General features: G+C 39.9%; 1 protein-coding gene across 2 annotated transcripts; it reads left to right on the top strand.

Annotated features, from left to right (window-relative positions):
* Positions 1–637: 637 nt before the first annotated feature.
* LOC113009474 (HMG box-containing protein 1-like) lies at positions 638–8,041 on the top strand. Of its 2 annotated transcripts, none has more exons than XM_026147785.1 (13): positions 638–755; positions 1,676–1,777; positions 2,117–2,206; positions 2,295–2,499; positions 4,507–4,633; positions 4,820–4,931; positions 5,019–5,128; positions 5,240–5,396; positions 5,477–5,621; positions 5,835–5,953; positions 6,067–6,250; positions 6,337–6,478; positions 6,556–8,041. In XM_026147785.1, the coding sequence occupies exons 1-13, from the start codon at positions 638–640 to the stop codon at positions 6,571–6,573; spliced, it is 1,629 nt and encodes a 542-aa protein (XP_026003570.1). In that variant the 3' UTR covers positions 6,574–8,041. The 2 variants fall into 2 exon arrangements, with proteins under 2 accessions (XP_026003570.1, XP_026003571.1); XM_026147786.1 differs by lacking the exon at positions 638–755 and adding an exon at positions 763–881.
* The last annotated feature ends 2,866 nt before the right edge of the window (positions 8,042–10,907 follow it).

Raw genomic sequence — 10,907 nt, 5'->3', positions numbered from 1 at the left:
CTGTTTTTGCTGAGTTCTGCATGTAGTGCTCTCAAAGTTATGCTCCTAAAGCTCAACTGGTTTGATGAGTTTAATGTTTCTGGGTCTTGCTCAAACTAGTACGCTGATGTGTATTCACTCATTTCACATAATGATAACATTGGTTGCCCATATTTGATTTGTAAAAACAGTCGCCAAAACGGAGAATATCACACAGCAAATTCTGAAATCCATATGTTCGGCTTTACATAGACATCTATAATTACAGTAAAGACCTATTTAATCGCTTCACACAGAAGTTGCAAACTTTGGTGAAAAAACAAACAAATAAAAAACGGGTGTGTGGGACAGAAACCCTAACCAGGCAACATGGCGCCCCCCCAGTGTTTTTGTTGCGCTGGATCTGAGAACTGAGCTGAAGGCTGTTTGACCGCCGATGTTCGTAGTTATTTTACAAAAAGACGCTTGAGTCAAGCATACGACTCCTGTTTCATTTTAGAGTGCTATTGTAAAATTGCGCTAATGGAAATGACTTTCTATTTAGCTTCACATGTAATAAAAGAAAAGAAAATAAATAAAAATGAAAAGTAGACACACACGATACATTTTTAACAAACTTTTTTTTTTGCGGGGATCACAATGTACAAAACCAGCTGGAATGGAATTGACCAATGAGCGCAAGAGAAGTTGCGGATTGACGTCGATTGTGACCAATAGCACAGCTTGTGAAACTGTGTTTATACCTACCCACTTTTCCGTACAGGGAGACTGTTTTGGTGAGTTAAGGAAAGTTCATTGAAATAGTTTATAGGTTTAAAAGCGTTGAAATGAAAAAGCGACTCCACAACTTGATTTGTTTCTCATTGAACTAGGCGTCGGAGCAACAGCGTGAAGCTGACACCGTGCGTTTTTTGTCGTAAAATACATTTGCGCCGCTCGCCCCGTAAAGCTTCATTGTTGACGTTTGTTGTTTTGTTGTAATGTCTTTTGCGCAACCGTGTAGCTCGTCCATTTTCATCCATTTAATGGCATTTTCACCCCGAACATGTTTTGAGAATGTATTCGGTGCGTTTTAATAAAACCCGAGATGTTTTTGGCCACTTTCTTGTCGAAGTACAAACACAATTTTATCGACAGCTAGTTTCGATACAAAATGCTCGAGTGACGCGTTTCAAAACGGGCAGTCCGTGACGTAACGCTGTTGCGTTAGCTTTGGGTGATTTCATTTCTTTGCTTTTTATTCGTTTTGACGACTTTCTTCAACTCTTATTATCGCTCCCTTTCTCCGTATTGAATGAATGGGCTTTTTGTGCGCATGCGTCCAGGAACGAAGTTTATAAACAAGACGTCACATGATTATGAAATTATAAAATAGATAAAAGTTCTCTTTGGGGTCTGCGGTAGTTCTCGTCTTTAGTCCCTCTGGTAGTGAAGTGGAACGGGTCTAATGTGTCTATAGTAAACCTGTTTATGAGAGGGGAATAGCAGCCAGGCTACTGTCCCCTATGCCACCGCAACCATTTATAGCCTATACATTACAGCTCAGTTAGGGATTATGTTTCTGTGTGTGTGTGTGCGTGCCTGCGGCTGACCCATGGGGATTGGGAACATGGCTAATGCTGATTCAAGTGTATAGATTAGCCTTAATTCTGGGTCATGTATCTGAGACTCATGTAAATCACTCTGTATGTTTTAGTGCCTGACATCATGGTGTGGGAGGTGGTGACTCCAACTGTGCTGTCAGGTCACTCTAAATGTCACCAAGTGCCGGAGCCCGAGCCTCAGGCTGAGGACACAGGTAACCACTGATTACAGCAGTTTGTTAAACATGCTTCTGTGCTATGATGAAGCCGTCAGAAAGCCTCACCAAAAAAAAAGAAGGTCAAGATCTAAATGTCTCTTACCCTGGTTCTGCTGGAGGTTTCTTCCTGTTAAAAGGCAGTTTGTCTTTCCCACTGTCACCAAGTGCTTGGTTTTTTATATTATTACAGGATCTTTACCTTGTGATATAAAATAGCTTGAGGGGATTGTTATTGTGATTTGGTGCTGTATATGTATAATGAAGTTGGACTAAACTAAATTATTTAAAGCCCCGTCAAACCGTTAAAGCATGTGGTGACTCTGCTGTAACCTTCAGAAATGATGATGGATGCAGATGGAGACCAATCGCATGATTCGCTGCGCTGTGACGAACACTTCCCCACCAGTGACAGTTACATGGAATATGGTATATAAGACACGAGGAAGCAGCTTGCAGGCTTCAGCTCTTATCAAAAGGAATTTAACTGTTTCTAATGTCTGTTTACTTCTCCTAGATGACCTCCCAGATCTACAGGAGGTTCGAGAGGAGACGGAATCAACATCACCACCTGTGTACCAGGTGGAGTTGGGTGTGTCACACCAGGAACGAAACACACAGACACACAGACCAGAGCCTCCGGACACACGCTGGCTGACACAGCTAGCACACATTGCCACTGGACCTCAGAGTCCACTGCTACAGGAGCCTCCTGACAGCAGGTAGGTGCATGCCTCTTAAACAAAGCTTGAATACTTTACTGAAGGTACAAATAACTGGAAGTGTGTATAGTCTTAATTTGTCTTGTAAACAAAGTGAAGTGACTCACAGCACCGTGACATTTAGTGACCCGAGATCAATTTTTCTCAACTTTCAAACACATTAGAGGGTTACCTGTGATACATCTGTGCTGAATCTACGTAGAGTCTATGTTCTTTCCAGGTTATGGTGTAAGTTATGGGATAGTGTTTCAGAAGGGTTCATGGTTATGATGCACCTATAGTGTATATTTAACACATAAATATAAGTCCCTCTGTAGATGACAATATTAGACATTTCTGGTCTCCCTCACATCATACAGGGCCAATAGTAGAAAAAATGTCTGAAACCAAGTGTAGAGTTGTCTCAAGTGTGAGCTTTTCACTCACAGACATTACTTGCACATTTGCTGACATAACTATTTGAAACCCGGAGCTATATTAATATGACAACCCACCACTGTAACAATATATTATCCCCTTTAAAGGTAAAGTATGTAAAATATGACCACTAGATGTCAGTATATTGCACATTGCAGTCAGATGAGTTTTGTTATCCTAACTACAGTGGCCCCTGTGTGGCAATCAACTCTGGCTGCCGTTCATCAGTAGTGAGTGTAGGTCAGTCTGCTGTTTACCTCAGCTAGTGTCCACATCTGTGTACTCTGCAGGAGGCTGTAAAACCTTGAGGAAAGAGTCTGATGCGAGTCAGTGAGTCTGAGAAGCTCAATTCTGTCCGATAATAGCTGTACAGAGCCTCAAATAATGTGGGAATGTAATTTTAAAAAAGTTTATCAGAGGGAAAGATGTCAGGTCACTTGAGCCTAACATTACATGGAATAATGTTACCACATAACCAGCTGTGGTTGTTGTCTTGCCGGCTCATTGTTAGTTGTATGGAAACAAGAAGGTCACATATCTAACACACACAAAAATGTTTATTAAAATGTTAGAGCCTTGACATGACCACCTCAAGCCGCTTCTTCTGATGAGGTGGAAATAAGGGAGGAAAGAGAATAATGTACAATTGTTAAAATATCATATATATAGTTTGAAAGAGAAACTTGTGATCTTTAAATTAAAAGTAACTTATAAGGCATGCAACATATGTGGCCGTTCTCTAGCATACATAAAACAGTAAGGCAGAAGCACGATGTCTTTCTCCACCACTGTATGGCAGGGCAACAAGTGCTGTGTTCTCCTTTGTATTTGTAATGTATTAAGTTTATGAGAAGACATCGGTTTTTTTAAGATATGATTACACATTAATCAGTGTATATTTATGAATACAACATTTTTTTTCTATGAAATAACTTCAACAGTTTACAGACTGTACCTTAAACATAGATGTATATACTTCATTACAACGAAAAAGTGTGTCAGAAACAGGCTTTATTCTCTTTTGGTTGTTTTCTCCTCCAAATTTAAACAAATCACATTTCAAAAATCTCTTTTCCACACGTGAAAAGTACTGAAGCAGCAAGTGAAGCAACAGAGAATGGTTTATTGTTTTTAACCAGAGAACATGGAAACAAAACTAGCGCCATCTCCTGGGGAAATCTGGTACTGCACATGTATTAGTGAAACATTTAAAATATAATTGGACTTACTTTTTTCATTGTTATAACCTCATCAAACACTTATCTTAGTTTTTTTCTATAGTTTCTTGTTTGGTCACATGACTTTTCCCAAAACGAGGCAGTCTTTCTAAGACACTTCAGCTTCAAAGAGGGGATGTTATATAGTCTATGCCTAATATTTCTACTTGTGCACACGAGTTGCTGACATTAAACATACCAAAAATTACAGCTCGTGTTGACAAGTAGAAAAACTTTAGCACCACATCTGAGTGACAACAGCGAGCTTCAGAACATCATCTTTATTACACAATTCTTTGTGTCCTTGAGCCCTCTTTTAGCAACACGTAAGTGGACATTCTGAGCATTTACAGTCACACCTCTCTTTTTGCAGTTCTTCTTCAGTCTGCATCCCGAGCAGCAGCAGTGATCTACATTCCTACGCTCGGCCTCCTCCTCCTCTCCCCAGCAGCCCCCTGTCGTCCCTCAGAGGTCACGGCAGGGAGCGTCAGCGCTGCAGGGTAGAGCCTTCTTATTTCCTGTGCTTCAATACCACCCACAGTCAATTATGAAAACTCACTTACACCACTGCTTTTATAATTGTATACGTTTAATACAGTAGTGGTTTTTTTGGTGAAACCTCCAGAGCTTTTCTGGCTTCTTACAGCATGCATTGATCCTGATGATGCTTCTGTATCTTTCCACAGACAAGCAGTGAATGTGGCTCTGCAGTGTCCACCAGATCTTCTCTGTCTGATGATGAAGACATGGGCTGGAGTTTTTCCTGCCCACCCACTGCCTGGCACTGTTTTTTCAAGGGTACGTACAACACTTACACACTCAGTCAAGATGGACTGATTGTGTTCTTTCATTTCACAGTAGCTCACTGCTCCTCTCTGTCACCAGGAACTCGTCTGCATTTCCACAGCAGCTCAAATATAGAGTGGCGAGAAGCTGAGGACTTGGAGTCTGCTGAGGAAGACTCTGCTGATGAGGAGCAGTCTAGATTTCTGAAGGTACGTTAAGCAAGCAGCAGACTGCTGGGAGAAAATGCATAAAAAAAACAAGCAGGGATCCACCAAAAGACATCACACAGTGAGGTAAAAATACCACTTGTTCTTCTGCAGAGTTATGGCTCTGAGGGTCTGCAGCTGGTGGAGCATGCAGAGATTGTGTTGTCTGGTCAGGCTGTTCTACAACTGACCTTTGACCCCGGCACATTTGGATATATCCCCCTGACTGCCCGCTGCCAACTGGATCACCCCTTCTATGTCAAAAACAAAGGTACAAGTGTGGTCAAGGTTTAAAGAGACTAAACAGCATCAATGACTCTGCAGACATTTCATCCTCCTTTCTGTCGTCAGGCTGGTCATCCTTTTACCCCAGCTTGACTGTGGTGCATTATGGGATACCATGTTATGAAATGGAAGTGGGAGATGTTTGCCTGCCTCCAGGACACAGAGACGCCAAGCACACAGAGGATTCTCCAGTCTTTGACACATTTAAAAGGTAAAGCAGATGTTTGCAGTGTCATGCTTAAATACAGTGTTATGCGAAAATGACTCAGTACTAAGGGAAAGGTCTTAAAACAGTAATCAAATGCCCATATAGAGGCTGTGGTTTGGGGTGAAAAAAAGAGGGAAAATAGTCTTGTTTGAACCAGCTAAGCCTAAAATAAACACCACTTAGTTTCAAATCAACCTCTGTTTGTCTCATACTTAGTTATGATTTCACTCCTCTGGACTCCTCGGCGGTTTACGTATTGAGCAGTATGGCGAGAAGGCGGCGTGCTTCCCAGTCCAGTGGGGGAGCTGTTTCTCCAGACAGAGACGTGCTTCAAGGTCCTGCACTTCAAATCTCCTGAATTATTACTTACTCACTGATACCGTTCAGTTTGCAAGATGCAAAAATCCCTGAAAAAAAAATTCATGTGAACCCTGTTTTGAACCCACAGATGTGCACAGTCCCAGTCATTCCCACGCCACTAAGCAAAAGCCCCCCAAAAACCAGCTGCTCAGTACACAAGGAGGCAGCAGCGCCACACCCACTAAGTGCAAGCGGCCAATGAATGCATTCATGCTGTTTGCCAAGAAGTTCAGAGTGGAATACACGCAAATGTACCCGGGCAAAGACAACAGGTGGGTGCATGCCATGGTTGTTAGCGTGGGTGTTGTGTAGGAGTAATCAGGTGTGTGTGTTAGTAAATGTGTGCGTCTGCCATCAGAGCCATCAGCGTCCTCCTCGGTGAGCGGTGGAAGAAAATGCGAAGTGAGGAGCGTCGCGTGTTCACCCTGCAGGCCAAAGCACTCGCAGACGAGCAGAAAAGACTCAACCCAGACTGCTGGAAACGGAAACGAACCAACTCTGTGAGTACACACATGCGCCTGCACAGCTTCACCCACTGTTTTGTATTTCTGCTTCATCCTGCCTCTTTGTCTTGCAGGGCTGTCAAGGAAATTAAGGCTACAGAAAAGAAAAGAGGACAACTGACAGAGCCTGTTGTGTACACACACACACACACACGCACTCACATACGCACATTAAAAAAAAGAGCTATGCATAACCGAATATTACGCTTTAGTTCTATATTTGTTTTGTCTTGATCTCCTAAATCCCTGAATCCTGTTATAGTAATGCAAAAAAACAAAAACAAACAAACAGCTGCCCCTGGTGAACACCTTGGGCTGCTCTCAACAAACATCACTTTCCTTTTTCTTGCCTTTCAAAGGTGCTACTTATAAAATCTTGAAGTGCTATAAATCATTATTTCTTAATAGGAATTAGCAGAGGTGTCAAACATCGCCTTTTTTTTGAAATGCTGCGGGACACCCGTAGTGTCTCCTGCCGGGGACCGGATATTTTTCCAAAGAGATGAACGGATTTTAGCTCCAATGAGCAAAGTTCGTCTCTACACGTGATTCTTACATCAATGTGATAATATCCACAAAAAAAGAAGAGATTCTGATGATCTTCAGTTTCTCACACTATGCTTGAAACAGGTGGAAGTTGTGGTGCTTTTAGCCAAAGTAGAGAATGTAGCTATTTTTCCAAAATTCTATATTGTACAATAAGAAATATACAATTTATTTTATTGTCTGTATTACTTGTATTTGGACTCAGTGTTATTGCACAAGACTACATATGTTAACTTTGCTTTCATTTATCACGTAGCATTTAATAATGAAACACCACAAACTCTTAAACAGGGGCCTGGGTTTTATTCACCTCCCCACAAATTAAATGTGGCCTTTTTTAGCAGCAATAATAATAATTTGCTGTATTTTAGTGAGTCTCCAGTAGTGCTTCAGTTTTTCTCAGTAAGGGTTCCTCGTGGAGTTGTTATGTAAACAAATGTGTTTACATTTGGCGTTAGTGACCTAAACCTGCCGTGTCATTTGGAGGACTGTGCATCACGTCACCCTTGTGATCGCGTGACAAACCAAGAGACTGCATAATATCATTTGAATTCATCAAGTTGAAGTGATGAAGGGAAAAATAACCATTAAATGTCAACCCAAGTTAAAGCTCTTTCATCTTTGAGGTTAACAATTCTAGTGGCCAACAATGGAGGTAAAGAAAACCATTGAAATGTGGTGGTGCAGTAACTCTAGGTCATCTAAAGAGGGTCATCTGTGCGCTGGTCCACCAACAACCAGAAACAAGTTGCTTTACATGAAGACGAGGCTTAAAACTCTACAGGGTTAAACCTTCCCTGAACTCCTTGAATCCCTCACTTGCCCAAAGCTTTTATTTTGAAATAAGAAATGTATTTAAGGAAGTAGAACCACACTCTAATTGTACTTTGAATTAAATGACAATTACTTGGACAGTAAATAATCCCACTGCTTAAAGTTTAACTTTACCTGTGACTACTGGTGGCTTGACTTCGTGTAAAATAAATAAATAAAATAATAAAAATAAATTAGTAATACAAATATACATATATATACATATACATATACATATATATATATATATATATATATATATATATATATATATATATATATATATACACATATATATATATACACATATATACACATTATGACGTGCCCATTGATTAACCGCTACTGTGAACATTCGGTGAAGCTAAATGCCAAGAAATCATCATGAGCAGTCGATGTGATCAGAAACAGGGAAATGTACGATGATGAGGTTTTGTGGTGTATTTTATTCAGGATGTTTTGTTTTTGGCAAAAATAAACAACTTTGTGAATGTGTTTACATGCACATTGTAAAGAGTAAAGAAGGAAGGACATTTTACATTTACATTGTAAATGTAAAATTGTTTACACTGTAAAATTTAGAATCTCAAAGATGAAAATGGGAAAGGAAATAAAGCAGCCCTGAGGCCTCACTGATAGTAGGGAATGCTTGCCAAAGGCACTAAGAAGAATTCTGGTATACAGTCATAAGCATTAAAAAAAAACTAACAGTACTGTTCCTCTTACTAAATAACTGAAAGTGAAACGCGTCTCAGTTCGGAAAACCTTCTGCCTGAAAAGCGCGACCCGGGGCTGAATCGTCATACCTTAATAAAAAAACAGGAGATATTCCCCGTGTGCATGTAAACACACCCACTGCTAGAAATGTTTGGAATTCAACAGGTGTATGGGAACTCAGCTGTGTGAGGATTTAGAGATGTCACACAATTATTATGAGAGAGTGGGTTTGTGTAGATTTGCTATCCAGGCAGAGTGCAGGAAGGGTGGGCACTCTTAACTCCCACTGCACAACGAGGTTTATTCTTAATGCACTATATACACTTTATCTACTATTTTTTTGTGACTGCTACAGTATAATGTGTAAAGATAAACATTAATATGATCATATAGAAATCTATATTTTTGGTTTTGACTTATCTTTGGTAACTTTTCGTGGTTGTGCTTTGGATTATTTGACTTTTTGTCTTTGCCATCATGTCATGTACAGGTCCATCAGGGGAGACAATGCAATACAGTGTATTATAGTCAAAATAAAAGTGTGATAAACATGTAATGCTCCATGTCTTTACTTCTCTTTGAGTCCAATAATGATAATTTGAAAAGACGAGAAGATGTCTACAATAAAGGTTTGAACAAATCTTTAATCTTGTTGCATTATACATACAGCACCAGTTCATAGCTGGAGATAAAGGTGTAGACATTAAGCTGCTACTGTAATTATAGAGATAAAAAGAGATGCCATTTCATTAAAACTATAAACATGATCAATTTTTCCAGGCTAAAATTATCAAATAGAATCCACACAGTTATATATATGTATGTGTGTGCGTGTGTGTGTGGAAAGGACTAGAAAATCACTTTTTGTAGTAAAATAGAAAATATGTAGAGGTACAGTATAAACATACAGTAATTTGGCCTTTAAAGTATTCTGGGATCTTTACACATAAAGACTTTTTATTCCAGTTAGGACTGCTCTGAGCGTGTTCAGCTGCGGTCTCTGTGATTTACACCAGAAAGAGATTCACAGGTTGGCTAAATGTGTCTGATGCAATAGAAAATACTTGGACCCTTTTAGAAAAATGGAAACAGTCACAGCAAGCGCTACCAAGAATTTCATTGCCAGCCTGTGCCGCTGAGTATTAACAGAACGTTAAGCCTCCCAAAATATCAAGAATATGGGCAGTTTCTATTAATTCCTCCCTTGTCTCGTTTCACAGCAGTAAATTTTTACAACGTGATGGCAAAAAAAGAAAAAAAAAATCTTATCTCTGCCTACATCTATAAGAAAATAAGAAATGTCATCTCTTAAGATTTATTTTCAAATGGATTTTGAGCCGCACATCACTTTAAATCCCAGATTTGATCTTTTTTGTTTCTTTTTTCCTTTTTTAAACAAAACAGCTGAAACTGATGGCATTTTTTTAACGAGATCACCAACACAGGGAATCACCTTTAAGAAAATAGATAAAAATACCTCACCAGGATTTTGGCATATTAGTCACACAAACAGGTTTTTAAAAGTACAATAACGTGACGTACAAAAGGCACTGGGTACCACGGACCATGGAGCCAGTTGCAAGGTGACGTAAACGTAAAAAAAAAAAAACGAGCAGTTGCTTCAGTTCTCACCAGTGAGGCCTCGGAGAGGTTTGGCTAGTAAGAACATGATTCTAATTAAGGATACGTGGTAGTTTAAGCCCCACAATGTGCTGGTTAATGTGCAGTGCATTTGATATTTTGCAGGGAAACGAAGGGTTGTCTTGCATTGTTTCCCTTTTTAACAATAAAGTAAGAATTTGCACTTTATCTATATTTATCGGCATTTCTACAATTCCATTTTGCCTGTGCATTTCTCTAATATTGATTTATTTTCTCTTAGAAGGAAGGTGTAAACTATGACGGTAATAAAAGAATATACTAATAAAATGAAAGAAACAATAGATAAAAGAAACATTAATAGACAGATTGAATTTAATTATAAGGGATCTGTCATTAGAAATAAACAAAAAAACTTCATGCTGACCAGTGTCAGGTACAGACATGGAGACTTTCTTACCACTATCACCTAATTCCAACTATCCATCCATTCTCTTCCACTTATCCTTTCAGGGTCGCAGGGGAGTTGGAGCCTGTCCCAGCTGTCTTAGGGCGAGAGGCAGGGCACACCCTGACAGGTCACCAGTGTGTCGCAGGGCTAACACAGACAACCATTCACACCTATGGGCAATTTAGAGTTTCCAATTAGCCTTACCCCACTAACTGCATGTCTTTGGACTGTGGGAGGAAGCCAAAGTACCCGGAGAGGCCATGCAAACTCCACACAGAAAGACCCCGGCCTGATGGATTT

The sequence above is a fragment of the Astatotilapia calliptera genome, chromosome 17, assembly GCF_900246225.1.
Source record: "Astatotilapia calliptera chromosome 17, fAstCal1.2, whole genome shotgun sequence".
Lineage (NCBI taxonomy): Eukaryota > Metazoa > Chordata > Actinopteri > Cichliformes > Cichlidae > Astatotilapia > Astatotilapia calliptera.
The sequence above is the reverse complement of the archived record's forward strand: the minus strand, read 5'-3'. Positions and strand labels throughout refer to the sequence as shown.

What these genes read in the sequence shown, in the direction of transcription:
- LOC113009474 (XM_026147785.1), top strand. Translation starts at nt 638, where the DNA reads ATGGAATTGACCAATGAGCGCAAGAGAAGTTGCGGATTGACGTCGATT. An exon ending in AGCAGTCTAGATTTCTGAAG is followed by an intron (nt 5,129 to 5,239) that starts GTACGTTAAGCA and finishes GTTCTTCTGCAG; the next exon opens with AGTTATGGCTCTGAGGGTCT. An exon ending in TACCCGGGCAAAGACAACAG is followed by an intron (nt 6,251 to 6,336) that starts GTGGGTGCATGC and finishes GTCTGCCATCAG; the next exon opens with AGCCATCAGCGTCCTCCTCG.